Source organism: Ostrinia furnacalis, unplaced genomic scaffold (genome assembly GCF_004193835.3).
Source record: "Ostrinia furnacalis isolate ACB-3 unplaced genomic scaffold, ASM419383v2 OfSCF0971, whole genome shotgun sequence".
NCBI lineage: Eukaryota > Metazoa > Arthropoda > Insecta > Lepidoptera > Crambidae > Ostrinia > Ostrinia furnacalis.
The window spans coordinates 24225-45706 of record NW_021131210.1 but is presented as its reverse complement, the minus strand read 5'-3'; the positions used below and the strand labels follow the sequence as shown (position 1 = coordinate 45706).

The following is a 21482-nucleotide window of genomic DNA, read 5'->3' as shown; positions in this document are numbered from 1 at the left end:
AAAATTATCCATACCTTCCCTGAAGCATAGCTGTCTTGCTGGCTACTGTACATAACCTGTGCTTATGACGCTCTCGAGTTTTAAAAGAATATAAATCTAAATTAGTTTTTACAAACATTGCACATTCAAGAATATACAAGCATATCATAGTAATAGTACGGTCAAAATTTTAAGCTTTACAAAAATCACAAAAAATGGTTTACTAATAAAATACCTAGAAAACTATTTGACACTAAATCAAAACAATATTATATTATGGGATTTATGGGCATCATGGCAAAATAATATTATGCAAGAAACATTCCAAACTCATTATGCCAAATCAAATTATATTAATTAATCATATCATAAACCACAATAAACGTTCAAAATGTGTGGCTGTAAGTACAGTGCGACATAAAAGAGTAGAAATTAAATTAAGGCACCACTGTCGTTCACTTAGCAACCCTGATAGCGCGACTAGATTGGTCTTGGTGCTTTCTTTTTTTAGTATAAAATTATTATATGAGCATTAAGTATTTTATTTTAGTAGTAATGTAGGTAGGATAGCATTAAAACAGCCATTGTACTCATAACTTAACTTTATTAACGTTTTTACGCGGTCTTCTTTAAAAGACAATAATCTAATCACAACATTTTTTAACTTTTTAGAAATAAACAAGCAGCTCCATCGGGACTTGACATTGAATTTTCGGATAGTTCCAGTTTATTCTGTAACCTATTATTGGCGCCGTTTGAAAGAGCTCGTGAAGCACTTTCAGGATCAGTAACTAGGTAGTTTTTCGATATCTTGTATAGTTTAGAAATAATCGAGTGAGATCACTTATCGTTTCCACCCTGTATATTATAAAAGCCAGTCTAGCTAGTCTTATTGGTCTTATCCAGAGTTTTCCTTTAATCTAAATACATATACAGTGTGAGTCACGTTAAAGTGTACATATGAAAATAGATTAAACTAGACCTATTTTTATCGACAAAAGAGATGTAAATTTATTTGTCAGTTTTTTTTTTTAATTTTTATAGAATTTTTCTTCTTCAAATTACTTATTGTAAAGAAAACGTAATAACTTTTAAACTAAGCGGTATATCCTGATAAAATAAAAACAGTAATAATGCTAAATAACAGGCAATACTAAAAAAATACATAAAAGACACAAAAAAGGCCAACAAATAATAAAAAATGATACTTATTGAAAAAAAACTGCTTTTAAATTCGTGTTTTTTTTGTTATTTGATAAATTTCTCCAAAAAATGTCCCTATAACCGGTGGTTTTTATTACTTAAACGTTAAAGTGTACATATGAAAATAGATGAAACTAGACCTATTTTTGTCGACAAAAAAGAGGTCAAAAATTTTTTTTTTTTTTTTATAGATTTTTTTTTCCTCCAATTACTTATTGTAAAGATAACGTAATAACTTTTAAACTAAGCGGTATATCGTTATAAAATAAAAACAGTAATAATGCTAAATAACAGACGATACTAAAAAATTACATAAAATACACAAAAAATGCCAAAAAATAATAAAAAATGATACTTTTTGAAAAAAATCTGCTTTTAAATACGTGTTTTTTTTGTTATTTGATAAATTACTCCAAAAAATGCCCCTATAACTGGTAGTTTTTATTACTTTGTATTATTCACTATCGTATTACCTTCGTAAAACCAAAAATCGCATGTCTCTATCCCTATCACAACGTTTGCAATGATCGTTTGAACTAAGCCACTCCGGGCGCGCCATTCAACGCTTCGTTAACAACGAAACTGAAAATGGCTCTAGATTTGTAATTTTGATAAAGACAAGTTAGATTTCAAATAAAAACATAATATTTCGAAGTAAAATAAGCATTTTAGTTAAAATTAAAATTGTCTCTACCTGTAGCGGAGAATAATGTTGTGGCAGGCCTTTGTTCAAACGATCATAGCAAATGTTTTGATAGGGATAGAGACATGCCATTTTTGGTTATACAAAGATAATACGATAGAGAATAATACAAAGTAATAAAAACCACCAGTAATAGGGGCATTTTTTGGAGAAAATTATCAAATAACCAAAAAAACACGAATTTAAAACCAGATTTTTTTCAAAAAGTATCATTTTTTATTATTTGTTGGCATTTTTTGTGTATTTTATGTATTTTTTTAGTATCGTCTGTTATTTAGCATTATTACTGTTTTTATTTTATCAGGATATACCACTTAGTTTAAAAGTTATTACGTTTTCTTTACAATAAGTAATTGGAAGAAAAAAAATTCTATAAAAAATAAAATCTCAAAAATTTTTTGACCTTTTTTTTGTCGATAAAAATAGGTCTAGTTTCATCTATTTTCATATGTACACTTTAACGTAACTCACACTATATAATTCAAAGGTGACTGACTGATTTACTGACTGACATATTGATCTATCAACGCACAGCCCAAACCACTGGACGGATCGGGCTGAAAAGGTAGAAGTTATAACGTAGGCATCCGCTAAGAAAGGATTTTACGAAACTCTACCCCTAAAGGGGTAAAACGGGATCCACGCGTACGAAGTCGCGGGCGGCCGCGGCCGCTAGTTTTATTTATATGCGTATTAAAAGCAGAATGGGAGGAATTCGCCCAGCGGTGGGACGCTATAGGCTAGATTAAATTAGAAAAGGTGTCCCACTACGCTGGATTTTTGTAATGACAGTCGATTTTTAGGGTTCCGTAGCCAAAATGGCAAAAACGGAACCCTTATAGTTTCGTCATGTCCGTCTGTCCGTCTGTCCGTCTGTCCGTCTGTCCGTCTGTCCGTCTGTCACAGCCGATTTACTCGGAAACTATAAGTACTACAGTGATGAAATTTGATGGGAATATGTGTTGTATGAACCGCTACAAAATTATGACACTAAATAGTAAAAAAAAGAATTGGGGGTGGGGCCCCCCATACATGTAACTGAGGGATGAAAATTTTTTTTCGATGTACATACCCGTGTGGGGTATCAATGGAAAGGTCTTTTAAAATGATATAAAGTTTTCTAAAAAACATTTTTCTTAAAGTGAACGGTTTTTGAGATATCAGCTCTCAAAGTCGTAAAAAGTATGTCCCCCCCCCTAAAAAAAACTTTTCCCCATAACTTTCAGTGTTGCCAGACTTTTTTCATAAAAATGGTGAAATGTCATTCGGGTCCCCAAATGTCACCAGACTGCATACCAAGTTTATGGAATTTTTGGAAATTTCCATTTTCTACTATCCAGGGCCGTGGTGGAAAATTTTCTCCCAAAATGGTAGTTTTTTCCGATTCATGGCAACACTCGAATAACAGACCAACAATCGCCCGGAACATTGTACCCTAGTCCGGTGTCGCCATCTACCGGAAAATTGCTACCAAAGTTTGGGAATTTTTTGATCGCAACCAAATGGCCGACGGCTCAGCCGCCATCTTGTTTTTTGATAATCTGTAAATGTGGCCTTGAAGTAGACTATACATGTCACAAATATCCAAAAGAATTTTTCAAAAACAATTGCGCATCTCGGAGTGACACCTCCCTAAAAACACCCCGAAATCGCATTTTCAATCCAAGATGGCGGCGCGGCCATTTTGTTTTTCTACTTTTTTCTCAATTTTTTTAACACACCTTGGCAACCCCAACAAACCACCAAAAAAGAAAAAATTCAGGACCAAAAACAAAAAAGTTGCTGTTTCAAAAAGTTCCGCCATATTGTTTTTTGGTTCAAAAAATCTAAAAAACCTGGGTGTCAAAAAATCTAGTAAAAAATAAACACCAACAATTTTACCCCTCTCCCCTCTAAATACCCCAAAAATACCCCTGATCAGTCAGTGAGTGAGTGAGTAGGAATCGAGCTTTATATATTATAGATTTATGGGCATCATGGCAAAATAATATTATGCAAGAAACATTCCAAACTCATTATGCCAAATCAAATTATATTAATTAATCATATCATAAACGTTCAAAATGTGTGGCTGTAAGTACAGTGCGACATAAAAGAGTAGAAATTAAATTAAGGTACCACTGTCGTTCACTTAGCAACCCTGATAGCGCGACTAGATTGGTCTTGGTGCTTTCTTTTTTTAGTATAAAATTATTATGTGAGTATTATTTTATTTTAGTAGTAATGTAGGTAGGATAGCATTAAAACAGCCATTGTACTCATAACTTTACTTTATTAACGTTTTTACGCGGTCTTCTTTAAAAGACAATAATCTAATCACAACATCTTTTAACTTTTTAGAAATAAACAAGCAGCTCCATCGGGACTTGACATTGAATTTTCGGATAGTTCCAGTTTATTCTGTAACCTATTATTGGTGCCGTTTAAAAGAGCTCGTGAAACACTTTCAGGATCAGTAACTAGTTTTTCGATATCTTGTATAGTTTAGAAATAATTGAGTGAGATCACTTATCGTTTCCACCCTGTATATTATAAAAGCCAGTCTAGCTAGTCTTATTGGTCTTATCCAGAGTTTTCCTTTAATCTAAATATATATATGTAATTCAAAGGTGACTGACTGATTTACTGACTGACATATTGATCTATCAACGCACAGGCCAAACCACTGGACGGATCGGGCTGATATTTGACATGCAGGTATAAGTTATAACGTAGAATGCGAAACTTTGCTTACGCTTAACTTCGGAACTAAAAGACCTACAGACTTGAAATTTTGGATTTTAAGTATGTGATTATAGCTTAGTGGATGACTAAAATTTCTGCGTTCTGGACTTATCCTGAGGTTCTCAAATAGGGGCCTGAAAATGCGGCGAAATGGTTCCAGTAAAGGGTGGTACGGCTGTGTATGCTTCGCGCTCGACTTGTTCACCGAATACGAATATTCGGTAAATGTTTACTATTCGGCGAATACGAATATTCGTATTCTTTGCATCAGTACTTAGTTCCACCTTTCAACTCCATCATCAGAACCTGGTCGGTCACCTTAAAGAATTGAATTACAAAAATAGGCTTGTGTCGTTTTATTGCGGAGTTCCTATGGCCACTTTCCAGTTCCATCATCAGATCAGCTCTATGCATTGTCACGAGATTTAAACAAAGGATGTTCTACCAAAGTAAATCGGGGCGGGCCTACTCATTTCACCACAAAAGTAATTAGCTTGCGGATTTGGCCGTGACGTGAGGCGTAGTAACTGATATTTAATTGCTATTTTACATTCTAAATCCAGTCAAGGTTGAGGTATATATCGTCAATAGATAGACATGCGCCACTACCGCGCCTAACTTTGAGTCTGCTAGCATTTAAAAATACTATTTTCCCTTGTCGTTCAGTTTTCAATCATCCTACTAACCTAACTATTGATTGAACTATACAGGGTGGAAACGTTAAGTGATCGCACTCGATTATGTCTAAACTATACAAGATAATTATCGAAAAACTGATTACTGATTTTAGATTACCCTATTATTATAGTGTGAGTCTTGATAAAGTGTACCTACTAGGGTTTGTACCCGGGTAGTCCCGGAACCGAAAGAACCGGGAAAACCCGGGTTTTTTCGACAGCTTAAGAACCGGGTCAAGAAAATTCAAAACCCGGTTCTTTCGTCACTTTCGGGTTAGGTTTTGCATAGTTACCTAAAAAATTGTTATAGGTATTAGGCATGAGTCGTCACAAGAAAAATTGCGAACGTATAGAGAACCGAAAGATATCAGATTAGCTACTAATAAAGATTACTTATTGTACTTTGTTTTTTTTTTGTGAGATATGTAAATATTTTAAGCATTTTTCTTACATTTTTTTTAAATCACTGGCACATTTTTGTGTGCGCTTACGCTGCGACAGGTTATACAGAATCTAAACCGCTCAAGTTAGACGCTTGAAAGGCATGCAGGTACCTTAGTAAACTTACAAGCTTAGTTACAACAGGATATTGCAAAATTCCCACGGGAACGGGAGTTAGCGGGAAAAAACATTTGTATCGGGAGTTAGCGGGAAAAAACATTTGTATGAAAAAATCTAAACCGCGTAAGATAGATGAAGGGGGTAAAACGGAATCCACGCGTACGAAGTCGCGGGCGGCCGCTAGTAAAATATAAAAATCTTAAAGGTTAAATAAACATAAAAAAAATATATTTTATTGTTTTATGAATATACAGCTCGGCCTTAGATCCGGTGAATGTTACTCAGTGGTATTATCTTATTACAACGAAATCGAAAACATCACCTACCGCAGTATTTGCTGGTAAACATTATTTTTTTATTTTCCTACGGGTGCTAGAATCACCAAGTTTCCAGCATGCCACTGGCCGTGGGAGAAGCAGCTTTTCCTCAAGACTACTCTCGCTACCTCAAGAGCCTCCGCTAAAATTGTCGCGGGGCGCGTTTAGTTTCGAAAATGAGTTTATACCGGATGACTGTCATGTATTACTCATCATCATCATCATTTCAGCCATAGGACGTCCACTGCTGAACATAGGCCTCCCCCAATGCTTTCCATGTTGATCGATTGGTAGCGGCCTGCGTCCAGCGCTTTCCTGCTACCTTTACGATGTCGTCGGTCCACCTTGTAGGTGGACGACCCACGCTGCGTTTTCCGTCCGGTACGCGGCCTCCATTCCAGAACCTTTCTGCCCCATCGGCCGTCAGTTCTGCGTACTATGTGCCCTGCCCAATGGAGGCCCCTAGAGTATGACATGAGTGTCAATAAATGCACTAATGAGTAATTAGTATCAACTTTGAAGCAAATCACCACTAAAATAACTTCTTACCCCTTTTTAACATGGTTAGGGGATGCATTTCATTAAAATACGAAACACGTCTTCCATTAATTCTGTTATAGAATGTTTATGCAAAATTTGAAGTAGATTGGACGAAGGAATATCGTTATCCCATACAAACTTTGCTCCCTCTTTTTACCTCCTTAGGGGTAGAATTTTGGAAAATCCTTTCTTATCAGATACGTCATACAAAGAACACACCGTCCAAGTTTCAGGTCTCTACGATCAACGGTTTAGGCTGTGCATTGATCAATCAGTGGCGCGCGCAGTACTTGGTCTTTATTTTGTTGCGATGTTATTTTAAAACTTCGATATCTCCTAAGAGGTGGAGTTGTCGAGTTTTTGCAGAGGTCGAGCTGTCGTAAGGCTTAAGAGTCGTGATACCGTTTGAAGTGAGTTAAAAGTGGTGTGTTGAAAAAAATCGAGTTGTCGCAGGGGTTGAATTTACCCGGGGTCTAGCTGTCGTGACACCGTTTGAAGTAGATTATAAGCGATAATATGTATTTTTTTAGGGTTGATTATGAGCTTTTATTTTTGACTAGCGGCCGCCCGCGACTTTGTACGCGTGGATCCCGTTTTACCCCCTTCATCTATGTATCTTACGCGGTTTAGATTTTTTCATACAATTTTTTTTCCCGGTAACTCCCGTTCAGGTGGGAATTTTGCAATATCCTGTTGTAACTAAGCTTTAAGTTTACTAAGGTACCTGTATGCCAAATTTCNTTGGAAAACCGAAGGTTCGTCGTAGACCCTTCCAGTGTGTCAGCGTTGGTTTTGTTGGTCCACTGCCCAGGTCTCGACGGAAGGTGTTTGACTTTAAAGTAGATAAGCAATTGAGGAAATCTCACTTGCGAGATGCTGATTGTTGTAATAGGCGTCTGAGAGACGTAGTGGTTGAAAAGGATGATGTGTTTTGGCGGAGTACGCATGTTCGTAGCGTAGCTCCGAGATTTAAGAATTCTGTAGGGTAGATTGAAGTTTTGTTGAGGTGTTAGTTTTTTTTGTTNTTTTTCATACAAATGTTTTTTCCCGCTAACTCCCGTTCCCGTGGGAATTTTGCAATATCCTCTTGTAACTAAGCTTTGAGTTTACTAAGGTACCTGCATGCCAAATTTCAAGCGTCTATCTTACGCGGTTTAGAGTTTTTCATACAAATGTTTTTTCTAGCTAACTCCCGTTACCGTGGGAATTTTGCAATATCCTGTTGTAACTAAGCTTTGAGTTTACTAAGGTACCTGAATGCCAAATTTCAAGCGTCTAACTTAAGCGGTTTAGATTTTTCATACAAAAGGATTTTCCCGCTAATTCCCGTTCCCGTGGGCATTCTTAAGTATCCTATAACCTGCCCAGGAGTATGAAGAATAATTGTACCAAGTTTCGTTAAAATCCGTCGAGTAGTTTTTGTTTCTATAAGGAACATACAGACAGACAGACAGACAGACAGACAAAAATTTTACTGATTGCATTTTTGGCATCAGTATCGATCACTAATCACCCCCTGATAGTTATTTTGAAAATATATTTCATGTACAGAATTGACCTCTCTACAGATTTATTATAAGTATAGATATAACTTTTTTCTGAGACATGTTACAGTTGAACTGTCATATAATAACACTAGTTTACAAAATTTAACTTTTTGTCTGTTGTTGTGAATTTTATGGCTGATATATTGTTCACTTATGACTTGCTTTTTACAAATCTACCCTCAAGAATTTTTGTGCAGCTCGAATTTTTTTGCAAAAACAAAAAGAAAAAATTCATCATTTATACGTATTTAATTGTTAATACCATAGGTTTTTCAGTATATTTTTATTATTTTCATAAGTTTTTGCGGCATGAGTGGTTCAAAGAGAAGTTGTTTAAGTAACCTAAATAATTTTTGCTACAATATGTGGAGAATATGTGAGCATACGCGTCATATGTAGAGCGGCTTTAGCAGGGTTTCTGGGCTAGGAATATGATGTCTGACTATCGCTGGTGCCTGACACGCTATTGCGCTAAGTCCATACATGAGAGAAGAGTACTAAAGATAAGTCTTTAGGACCTCAGTCCTACATTGAGAACCGTTCAGGAGAATCGCCGAAACGACACCGGTTGGCACTCCGCCCACCTGTGCGGGTTAACGATCTACACCGGGATGCTAACAGCTCATAACACTGCTCGTGTCACCGATCAGTCTGCTGCTGGCTGCGTGTGACCTATTTATTATTTTAGTTAAATAGGTGTCAACGTACTACATTATAATATAGTTACAAGTTTAATGGTCGCCTGGCCTAATGGTTTGAGTACCGGGTCCGGGACTACCGGGTATCGAAAGAGAGCCAGTTCGATCCCCGAACAATAAAAACCTAATAATTATTATGTGTGCAAATGTGCAAAACATACATTCATAGTTTTATTAATATCGATCACATAATAATAATATTTATGCAAATAAATATCTATCTATCTATCTATCTATTTATTAAAGTATACAGGGTGTTAGGTAAATGGGTATATGAGCCGACACTAGCCCATGTTAACATGGTCATATAAATGGTATGGTGAAGTCAGAAAATTGATATCTTCATTTTAATTATTTTATTTTTCATACAAATTGGATTTTATAAAATTTATTTTGTATGTAAATTTAAAAAATTAAAATGATGAAATCAAATTTCTGACTTCACTACTTTTTAGAGATAAACAAGCAGCTCCATCGAGACTTGGCTAGTTTTTTTACAGAATGTTTTTGGTGGGATTACTTTTTCGGATAATGTGAGCTTGTGTGCTTGTCTGTTTTTACTTTTTACTTCTACTAATAGATAATTTTGTCAACTATCGTATGATATGAAATATTTGCTTATTAGTGGCAAGGTGTCCCAATGTCCTTTCTGACTTCACCATACCATTTATATGACCATGTTAACATGGGCTAGTGTCGGCTCATATATCCATTTACCTAACACCCTGTATAGTAATTAGGGACATTTTTATAGTTATAGTGACATACTTATAAATACTAGCGGCCGCACCCGACTTCGTACGCGTCGAACCCGTTTTACCGTAGCTGCGCTGCGCTGCGTAGTTTCGTAAAAAGAGTTCTTAGCGGACGTCTACTACACCCTGCCCTGGAACCTCCTTTTACCCGACTGCGCCAGAAGGAGGGTTATGTTTTTCGAGTGTGTGTATGTGGGTATGTTTGTACATTTCTTTGGCACGGGCCTACAGCTACAGCCTAAACGGCTTGACCGATTTTAGCATGAGAGGTGTCGTTAGATTTGTATTAGATTCGTCTTAATCGTGAGAGTGACACTGGCTATATTAAAATTGAAAAAAAAAAAATTGACTTTTGGCGCCATAATGCGTTACTTAAAAAAATTTTTTTTAGTAGCTTACGAAAATGTATTAACTAAAAAGATTTGGTTTTTTTTTAAATCTTTTTAGTTAATTTTTACGCAGTTGGGTTTTTTGTTTATTCAATATAATTGCTTTTTCGGATATCGTGAGCTTGTGTGCTTGTCTGTTTTTACTTCTACTAATAGATAATTTTGTCAACTATCGTATGATATGAAATATTTGCTTATTAGTGGCAAGGTGCCCATGCGAGGATTCCGTCAACTGGGACCGCAATTAACTGGGACCGCGGTCCCAGTCGCCGGGTGCGTAAAAATTAAATAATTTTCTTCCGGCGACTGGGACCACTCATGGATTTTAGTACTGTACCGATTTTGGATTGAATAATATTTTCTTTTAAGTTATCTATGAGTGGTCCCAGTCGCCGGAAGAAAAATATTATTTTTTTATGGATCCGGCGACTGGGACCGCGGTCCTAGTTAATTGCGGTCCCAGTCGCCGGAAGCCTNGGCAAGGTCCCCATGCTGTCGCTTGTTTTTGAAGGAAAAGGTAAATACAAAAAAGTAACTTAAATCCTTGTAATTTGGCGAAAGGTGGGTCAACAAGCCCCAGATTTCAAGTATTTTCGTCGATAAAATTGTCTATAGATCACGCCCTTAATAAAGAATTATCACTACATTTCCGGACATTATTGTGCCTTCTACCTTTGCGCAAAACACAAACAGCCACGATTGAAGGACATAATATTCATAATTTAAAAATAAATTAATAAAATATGTCAAATACTGCGATAGTCCAGTTTTGAAATAAACAACGTACCTACCTACCTAATTTGTTCACCTTCATCTTTTTATTGCGTGGGTGATAAGTAGCGCACACGCTGTAAGCTAGTGTGCTGGACAGAGACAGCGAGCTCTATCATTGTAGAGGCGCGGGGCGGAGCGCGGGGTGCGCAAGCGTCCATCCATCGTGCGACAGTCGTCATCGCGATGTGCCACGCAGTGGTCCTCGGTGTACTGTTCTCGTTACCTTCCTACCTATATTCGGCTGTCCCATTCAGGTGAGCTCGTTGGTAACCACCACGGCAGCTCCACTTCGTTATTTATCAGTTTATTTATTTGTGAGCTTGTTTGTTACTAGTGTTATTTGTCTTGTGACTATAATGTATTTGGTGTTTGGACTTGTAATTTACAACAAATATAATGTGTTGGAGAAAAATATAATATTATGGCTGCCAAGGCACTTCTGATAAATACCATAGGTACGTCATCGATATCGAATCGTCACTGACCCTGCTCGGCATTCGAGTCGCGTAAAAGTGTCTCGGGTTTGCCGGGCCTCGGACCGGTCCTAACCCGCTCATTGTGAATGGCCACTTTCGCATCGCGAGTAATACAAAATGCAGTAGTGGATGAGTCACGACGGCAGTGGTGCGTGTGATTGACATATCAAACGCCGCGGTCACGAGCGATGGCCTCTAAAGGCGGCCACTGCCCGACCTATACGGCTCTACGGCTCGTTACGGAAGCAGACAGTGCCAGATGCGCTGATGTGATCGGATTTCTGGACTCCACGGGATCTGGTACTGGCGTGGGCTAGATTTGGCTTCTGGTACGCGACGCCAATGCCTGGGATGGATCGTTGCCTGGAGGTACTTATGCTGTGGCTGTCCGCGTTCGTCGGTGCAATCTTTGGGAAGTTAGTAGTACCCATTACGCTAGATGCAGCGCACTAGTCACTAACTTGCCACTTCTGACCAGCTTGGGGGATCCGGTATTTTAATATAGGTAACGTCATTCTCCGTCCAGTCGAGTATTTAAAAAATATAAATATTAATTATGCTTTATTCAACAAATATTACATTTATTCCAACTAAAAAATATTTTTATTTATTTATTTGTTTAATATTTGCATACATATTAGTTATTTGTTTCACAAGAAAGGCTAGAGGGAACTAAGCCCAGATGTAATAGTAAGCGCAAGAAAAGTAAGCTTATTCACAGACCACTGGCTAAAGTTTTCTCCACACAAGACAGTTGACGAAGTCAAACACTAGTGAAAATACAGTGTGAGTCACGTTAAAGTGTACATATGAAAATAGATGAAACTAGACCTATTTTTATCGACAAAAAAGAGGTCAAATTTTTTTTGAGATTTTTTTTTAATTTTTTATAGATTTTTTTTTCTTCCAATTACTTATTGTAAAGAAAACGTAATAACTTTGAAACTAAGCGGTATATCCTGATAAAATAAAAACAGTAATAATGCAAAATAACAGGCGATACTAAAAAAATAAAAGATTTCGAAGTAAAATAAGCATTTCAGTTAAAATTAAAATTGTCTCTACCTGTAGCGGAGAATAATGTTGTGGCAGGCCTTTGTTCAAACGATCACAGCAAATGTTGTGATAGGGATAGAGACCTGCGATTTTTGGTTTTACAAAGATAATACGATAGAAAATTACATAAAGTAATAAAAACCACCTGTTATAGGGGCATTTTTTGGAGAAATTTATCAAATAACCAAAAAAACACGAATTTAAAAGCAGTTTTTTTTCGAAAAGTATCATTTTTTATTATTTGTTGGCATTTTTTGTGTATTCTATGTATTTTTTTAGTATTGCCTGTTATTTAGCATTATTACTGTTTTTATTTTATCAGGATATACCGCTTAGTTTAAAAGTTATTACGTTTTCTTTACAATAAGTAATTGGAAGAAAAAAAATTCTATAAAAAAATAAAAAACAAATCTCAAAAATTTTTTGACCTCTTTTTTTTTCGATAAAAATAGGTCTAGTTTCATCTATTTTCATATGTACACTTTAACGTGACTCACACTGTATAATGATTTCGTTTTTTGCCATTTGTCTACGGAAGACGGAACCCGAAAAACGTAGTAAGATGACGCTCTACCATTAGACGAAGCCTGTATGAAGAATTGAAGACTTATTTTAGATTGTATGAAGACTATCCATCTAGCTAGACTTTTTTAAACGGCAAAAGAGGGATTTTTTTAGTTTATTTTGGGACAACAAACAATTACACTTATGAATTAAGTATAAACATGGACTTAGAACACATATTATGATAAAAGTATAATCAGGCCCCGTTGTACACACATAGAATAACAAAATATGTGGGCGAAAGATATCTGTATAAAAAAAATAAAAGTATTTAGTGCACAAATTATAATTTTAATATGTTTATCTGTCATAGCTGCGTCTTTCCGTTCTATACATGGCCAGAACGCACCCATAGGAAACTGCTCGTGTATATTTCGGAGTGCCTGTTTGTAAATCTGTGACTCCAAACTATACACGAATTTTGCGTACTGATCGTGTATAGTTTGGAGGAGCTTAGTAAAAAAAGTCATCTCCAAACTATACTCGATTAGTTTCTACTACACCACTTACACTTGACTAAAGTGTGTTTAGTTGATATTGATTTAGTAAAATTCAGTAAATTATGGAATTATATTTAAAATTACATTTATTTGATATTATTACATAAAATATTATTATTTTACTGAATCTATAATAAATCTAGATTTTTAAAACTATTGTAAGTGGTTTTTGAAATTAAATTGATTAGGTAGATTACAAATTAAATAACAATTTAATTAANCGTTCGATATTTTGATCGTTCGATATTTTGATCGTTCGATGAAACGTATTCGATATTTTGATTTTCGATCATTTGTCATTCGATATGGCGTAGGTAACCCATCTGTCATAGCTCCTGAACGAGAAGCGATTTTTTTTTGTATAAAAGGTAACCTAAGCGCGAGTGTTCTTAGCTTGTTTGCTGTTTAAAAGTTATAGGATTGATAGTGGGGATGGAAAACCTAACAAAAGAAAGAGTATCACATTATAAATTTATTCAATAGGGTCCCGTTTCCACCCTTTGGGTACGGAACCCTAAAAACGGTACCGCTTAAAAATTTAGCGCCATTTCAACGAGCAATTTAAGCTACTTAATAAGGAAAGATTACAAAATTAAGTCTATCTCCTAAACAACAAAATCGTAGGAACATACATGGGGGTGATTTGGATACACCTTCTTGATATAAGGAATTTGAACGTTAACTGCCTGGCCACCCTGTATACCTATTCAAACTTTTTTGACGTTTCATAAATTCATAATACATAGGAACGAGTACATATTTGATTTGAAAAGAGAGCAGTCTCTTTAGCAATAAGTCCCGATCGCTATCCATCATATCAAGCCAGTGGTGATAACGCAATCTTATCGAATGAACTGCAAAAAATATGCTTTGCCATGTCGTACTTATCTGGCACTTGTTTAGAGAATAACACGCATTCATTTAACAACATACTTCTAGGACACTAACCCCCTTACTAATAAAAAGTATACAGTTGTTGATCACTGTTTTAAAATGACATTTCCATACTAAACGTCACTTTAAAACACTGTTCAACGAGCGTGTAAGTTTTATTAGTAAGGGGGTAAGCAAATAAAGCTTAAAAACCTTTTGTTTCGGCCGGGCAGAAATGTGTACCTATGTATTTAAAAAAGTATAGTATAAATAAGTAGTAATCTGTTACGGTTATTATGAATAATTACCGACAGTCGCGGTAAAAGTGGTAATTTAATCCCATTTATCAATGATTATTTAATAATGTAAACTTAGTACTAACAAAAAATATCATAAAAGAGAACACCGGCTCGTGTAGAGCGCTCGTGTACAGCAGACATACCTACATTTTGAACGTTTTGATACTATTACTTATTCTGTGCTTTGGGCTAGTGGACGCGCTGTGTGAAATTGTCCAAAAATATTTATTTATTTAATATATTTTTGTAGATTATGTACGATTTGATTTTCGATTCTGAAGAACCTAGCGGTATCTCTTTAGGACGCTCCTTTTTGACAGGAGAAAGTGTGATGCTCAGATGATTGAGTCTGACACTAATAAAATTATTGTTGAGATTAGTTTAAAAAATATGATGATTGCGTCGTGTCGAATGCGCGGCGGTGTTAACGCACGCACTTGTGGTTGCAGGAAGGCGCGGCGCAAGGAGCGCGAGGGCGAGAGCGCCGGCGACCCCAAGCTGTACCTGCAGGAGGCGCTGCTGGAGCGCAAGCTGCCCGACATCGACATGCGCCAGCTCGTCGAGCTGCCGCACGGGCTCGACTACAATGAGTGGCTCGCCTCGCACAGTACGTCTCTTTCTCACTCCCTTTTTTACCGTGGAAAATGTATTAAATTTCACACGCGCCTCTGTGGTCAGGCGACGGGTTACGTGGGACCCTGCCAGAATAGCAGGGCCTACCCACTGAAATAACTACGAATGATCATCTTTTTTTATTTCACTAGTTCTTTCAATTCACTAAGGCAGGGGTGTCCTAACTAGATGGGACCCAGGGCCAATAAAAATGACTAAATACATTGGTGGGCCGCAAAATATTTATAAAAATAAAATACTGGTAATAATAATATCGTTATTTATTATCTACTTTTTCATTATTATTTATTTATTTATAATCTGCTTGAAGGCTCACAGAAAGTCCAACGCGCCAACAAGTTATACAATACAGATAATTTATAATATCAATTTCAATATGTAAAATTATTAATTAATTTGTCTTTTGGCCCGCGGGCCATATTTTGACAGCTCTGCACTAAGGCGATTGAACGTTTCAGAGTAGGTGTGACTCTAGAAACGTAAGACCAGGACTTTGGTAGCAGGTGTCGATATGTAATAGTATTACAGTAATACTGTCGATAAATGAACGATTTAATATATTTTTTAAGATTATTAGCAATTTGTATTGCCCAAATTACTAATACCTCGTGTTAAGCTAAATAAGCTTGTGTTATGAGTGGGCTCACCGCGATAGTCGAGTGGCGGTGGGATTCGAACCCGCGTTCCTCGGATCTCGAGTCGGCCACTCCGATCCCTTCACCGTTCGGCTATCGTGGCTATTATCTGGATAGTTGCCAGCTGTCTTACATATTTTTTCTGTACGATACAATTCAGCGCGGCAGAAATTACTTTTTGGAATTTGGATTGATAATACGATTACACCACAATCACTATGCCTGATTGCTATTATCAATCCTAATCAAAATCTGTCCTTCAACTGCCTTTCAATCGTGTTTTTCGCAATACACAATACAATAAACACCTGTTCCATATAAAAACTTGTAACGTCTGTTATGTTTGTATTTTCTAACTCTAACGAAAAAAGATGTGTTTATACAATAATGCCACGGCCATGGCATTGATCGAACTGCTTCCCAAAATGTAGCGAATAGAAAGCTTGTCTTGTCGTGATGAATACTAAGGAGTTTGCGGTAGCGTAGTAGCCGTAGAGCGGACAGTGTGGAGCTGATGACACGGAATCGACCATTTGATCAATGCTCGTTTGACCTCGATAACGGTAATGCGTCCACCGCACCGTTTCCTATCTAAACACTTTTCAATCAGATTTTGTAATGGAGGTAATAAATTAATAATTAGGGATAGGCCGAAATTCGGTTCAGATGCCGAACATTCGGCACAAGCAAAATAATACTATTTTGACTGAAAAAAAAAATAGAATAGAATTAGGCTGTAAAATAAAATTATGTCTTACTCTGGTCATTTATTTTAGTGAGAAACGTCAATTTAAAAAGGATGGCGTGAAATTAAGTATCGCTAAGCCGCTTTTTTATGTTCTACCGAATTTAGTCGGTTAAACGACCATTACTAATATGTATGCCCTTTTGAAATAGGGCTCAAATTTTTGCTAGAACATTGTATAACAGCCAGCTTTAACCAAAGGGGTGTTTTCGCTATTCAAAGTAATGCCTTTCCAAAGACTAAAATTATTGTAATTTAATTACTCACCAATGAGGGTTTTCGCGAATGAAAGATCCGCTAGATGGCGGGACGTGGATGTGGGGTCTGACTGCTGCGTGCTTGGTGGATTTTGACATATCTGTCAATGTCATGTCAAAAATAACCAATCATGTAGCATTTGGACCTCGCGTCTACGTATTGCCATCTGGCGGATTTTTCATTCGCGAAAACCCTCATTAGTTAAGTACATACCTACATAGGCCAATAACAGGTCGCGCGTCCTGCCTGTCATTGGCCTATGATCGCGTCGGCCGCGGCGATAACAATTCGATAACAACTGACTATCGCTATCGTTCGCAGCGTTGGCGCTGTTCGAGCACGTGAACCTGCTGTACGGCACGGTGTCGGAGTTCTGCACGCCGGCCTCGTGCGCCGACATGACGGGCCCGGGCGGCCGCACCTACGCCTGGTACGACGAGCGCGGCAAGAAGTCGCGCGTCGCCGCCCCGCAGTACGTCGACTACGTCATGACCTACACCCAGAAGACCGTCAACGATGAGACTGTCTTCCCCACCAAATATGGTAAGTCATTCCCTTCATCATCATCATCTCAGCCATAGGACGTCCACTGCTGAACATAGGCTTCCCCCAATGCTTTCCATGTTGCCCGGTTGGTAGCTAGCAGCCTGCGACCAGCGCCTTCCTTTTACATTTAAGATGTCGTCGGTCCACCTTGTGGGTGGACGTCCCACGCTGCGTTTTCCGGTACGCGGCCTCCACTCCAGAACCTTGCTGCCCCATCGGCCGTCAAGTCATTCCCTTATTCGGCGTTATTTTGAAAACCGCTGGAAAGATTTAAAAGTAATTATATTAGTTCTCTTTTGCATTCGGCTTTATCCCCTTTCTCGTCAGGAGAAAATAGGAAAACGAGTTTATTCAGAGTTTTCTATGATGTCCCTTCTTAATGGACTGGGAAGACTCAACTAAATTAAATGAAAAAGATGTAATTCAATTTTTAGTATTTTGACACTTACGAACGTCAAAAATAGTTTAATTTAAAGGGGCACTTTACAATATGTTTCCTTATCATTTGGGTCCTACCAGCGCTTCAAGACAAACATAATTGTGGCAAGTGCTGAGAAGAAACACCGGAACAAACTCAAGTCACCTCACCAGTCATTCGTTCGTTTCAGCCAAATGACGTCCACTGCTGGACAAAGGCCTCCCCCAAGGTTTTCCACAATGAACGGTCCTGCGCTGCCCGCATCCAGGCTCTTCCCGCGACCTTTACCAGATCGTCGGTCCACCTAGTACCAGTCATTACATAATAAAAAAAAGCCTACCTATAGCCAAATTCAAATACATCAAATATGTGCTGACTGAACTGACCACGCAGCCTTGTAATATAATGCACAATAAATGCAGTGTCCNCAGTGTCGCAGTGGTTTTGTTGTGTGCCGCTGCCGCGTCGTTGATATGGTGACGGTTCGGCTTCCAGCGAACGAGTTCCCGGGCGCGTTCGAGGGCGTGGTGCGGCGCGTGGTGCGCCTGCTGTTCCACGTGGTGGCGCACATGTACGCGGCGCACTTCCGCGAGCTCGCGCTGCTGCGCCTGCACGCGCACCTGCACCTCACCTTCGCGCACCTCACCGCGCTGCACCGCCGCTACTCGCTGCTGGACCACAAGGAGACAGACGTGAGTCGCGCGACCGATGCCGCGATGGCCGATCATATCGACATGAAGCCGATGTACTCCGTTCGATTGATGCGATGGAGAAGTTTCCATTTCATTTCTATTAATCTTTGAAAATTAAAATTTTACTTAAATGTTTACACAGGTGCGAAAGAATCATGAAAATATTTCTACAAATAAATAAATTATAGGGCTTTAAAATTGCATAATTTCAAAATATGCGAACGCATCAGCGTGTGGCGTTACGTAGACCCTTCTTAAGGCTGAATATCGTACAGCAAACTGGCATCATAAAGAGCTCATTTATTCATGTGATTAAACGTAACCAGATTAACCACCAGGCAACTGATTAATAACGTCAACGTGATTGACAAACAAGAGGTATAGTTTTCCAACATTGGACCGTCTCATTTATGACATTGTCAGGAGGGCTCGATCCCATGGCCTATGGACTATGGACACGATATGTACTTTAAAATAATGCAGCAACTATGTACTTATAACAAGATTGATTTACATAATTTCACCGTAAGGCCATTTGTAGACATTTGTTTTTTCACCGGACGACGGACCGTCAAAAAACGGATATGTTTGCTGTCAATTTTCTCGCCGGACCTAATGTCCGATTTGATGGAGGAAATAAATAAAAAAATGGATTATTACAAGCGGCCTCGACGGCACGGAGAAAATGGAGTACCTAATAATACAAAAATTATCCATATTATTACTCCATTTTCTTCCATAAACTTTGAATTTTTAATAAATTTAAATATCTAATTAGTTACTACGTGTGACATATCATTGGAAAGAAGAGAAAGTAGAGATATTTTTAAGATCATTGGCAATCGAATATCACCATTAGATTTTTTTTTAAATCGAATTCGAACTTGAATTTTTTATCGTGGTTTGTACTTTTGTTGAACTTTGGCGACTCGTACCTAACTAGTTATTCAATCATTTTCTGGATCTGAAATTTATTTTGTTGGACTAAAGGTTTATTCTATATTAGTATCAAATAAAAAAATCGGTTAAAATCATGCGAAAAAAAAATTAAGCAGTTTTTAGGTCAAATTTCGGAAAAATCTGAAAAAATTAAAAAATGACGTATCTTCTATACAAAAGTCATAGAAAGTAAGGTTCAATAATTAGCAAATGACCTCCTCTATACGCGTATTAGCTATGGCGGGTTCAGTTTCAGTCATCCTATTTACATATAATAGGATATACATACTTCTTAGTTTAAAAGTTATTATTACGTTTTCTTTATAGCAAGCAATTGAAAGAAAAAAATATTTTTTAAAAATAAAAAAAAAAACAGATATTTTTTTACATTTGTTTCGTCCATAAAAATAGGTCTAGTTTCACCTTTTCACCTATTTTCATATGTGCACTTTATCAAGACTCATACTGTTTTAAAAAAATCGTACTTCGTTGTGTCCAACTGATTCCGAGATTTGGCATTTGGCTAAACGTTATCCTGGCAAAAACTCAAATAAATCTGAAACCTTGGCCCATTTTTGTTTTTAGGGCACAAGGAGAAGTTTCCTGATGTTGAAAACATTATATTTCTCTGAATGGGATTAAAATATAGACCAAAACTAAAGAGTCGGTGAAGTTTTTTTTGAAATCTCAAGAAATGGCTGAGAAATTAATTATTCAAATTACCCATAATATTTTCGCGTGGAACTCAAACATAGGCGGTGCCGTGACGTCACACCTCTATGGCCAGGTCTGGGATATTTTTAAAAAAGGTTACAAAATTTTACTAAGAAAGAATCTTGAGTGACCTTGGCTGAAAAATTAAAAAAATACTAGATTTAAAAAAAATATGTGTCAACAGCATTGGACCAGGGGTGATTTACTGTTTGTACTCCGAATGACTGCCGTGACTACACCGATCAAATGGCGTGAAATATTTGATATGCGCAACTTTAGGGCCCTGTAACTTCTTTATTTTATTATTATTATTTTTTATAGATTTATTTTCTTCCGATTACTTATTGTAAACAAAACGTAATAACTTTTAAACTAAGAGGTATGTCCTGATAAAATAAAAATAATAATGCTAAACAACAGGCGATACTAAAAAAAATACATAAAATACTCAGAAAATGGCAGATTTTTTTTTGTGAAGGATCAGTACCTCTATCATTATCGGGGGTCTCCATTGCCAATAGTGTCAAATAGTGGGTAGATTGGCGTGGGTAATCGGGCGAGGAAAATTAAACGAACTTTCACCATTAAGTCCAAGCTATTTTAATAATCACCGAAATATTACTTCTATTACATTGCCGATATTAGAATTAATCGAAAATCACAGACACTCCACCGAACACGTAGCGTAGTTGCGCGATGCAAATCGATGTAACCGCTATGACGGCTGCGCTCGACTGCGGGCGCGCGCCAGCGCTCGGTATTGCGTCAGAGCGGGACGACTACCCCGCTCTAAAATAATCGATGCGACGTCATATTTTTTAGTATCCCCTGTTATTTAGCATTATTACTGTTTTTATTTTGGTGGTGACTGAGTTTGTTCCGGTGTTTCTTTTCAGCACTTGCCATAATATTATGTTTGTCTCGAAGCGCTGGTAGGGCCCAAAAGACAAGGAGACATGTAAAGTGCCCCATAAGGGCTACCTTTTCTTTTTTATTATTTACTATATTTTGTCATTCATAAGTGCCACTTGTGGTCTAAACTGAATAATTATTTTAGATTTTTTTTTTAATTTTTCATGAAAATCCGTTCAGTAGTTTTTGCGTGAAAGAGTACAGAGACANGATGCAATAGCCACCTCCGTAACAAAACAATAGAACCCTATGGAGTTTGGGCTTGTGTGATTCGCCTTGACGAATATTTCGTATCCAGGGTCCGATGATGGAGCTGTAAGGGGGCAGATTTTTTTTTCACTATGTGACTGTCTTT

The 21482-nt window shown here is 37.4% G+C and overlaps 1 protein-coding gene across 6 annotated transcripts in view; it reads left to right on the top strand.

The window, feature by feature from the left end:
* The window catches only part of LOC114350766 (MOB kinase activator 2), a 53719-nt gene that overhangs the window by 28169 nt on the left and 4068 nt on the right, over positions 1 to 21482 (top strand). For 4 of the 6 annotated variants that reach the window (XM_028301687.1, XM_028301686.1, XM_028301681.1 and 1 more), the window contains 3 exons: positions 15085 to 15242; positions 17228 to 17449; positions 18366 to 18562. In XM_028301687.1, the coding sequence (XP_028157488.1) occupies positions 15085 to 15242; positions 17228 to 17449; positions 18366 to 18562 (577 nt within the window). Of the gene's footprint in view, positions 1 to 10991; positions 11122 to 11406; positions 11760 to 15084; positions 15243 to 17227; positions 17450 to 18365; positions 18563 to 21482 lie in introns of those variants that run through there. The other 2 variants (XM_028301685.1, XM_028301684.1) reach the window with 2 other exon arrangements.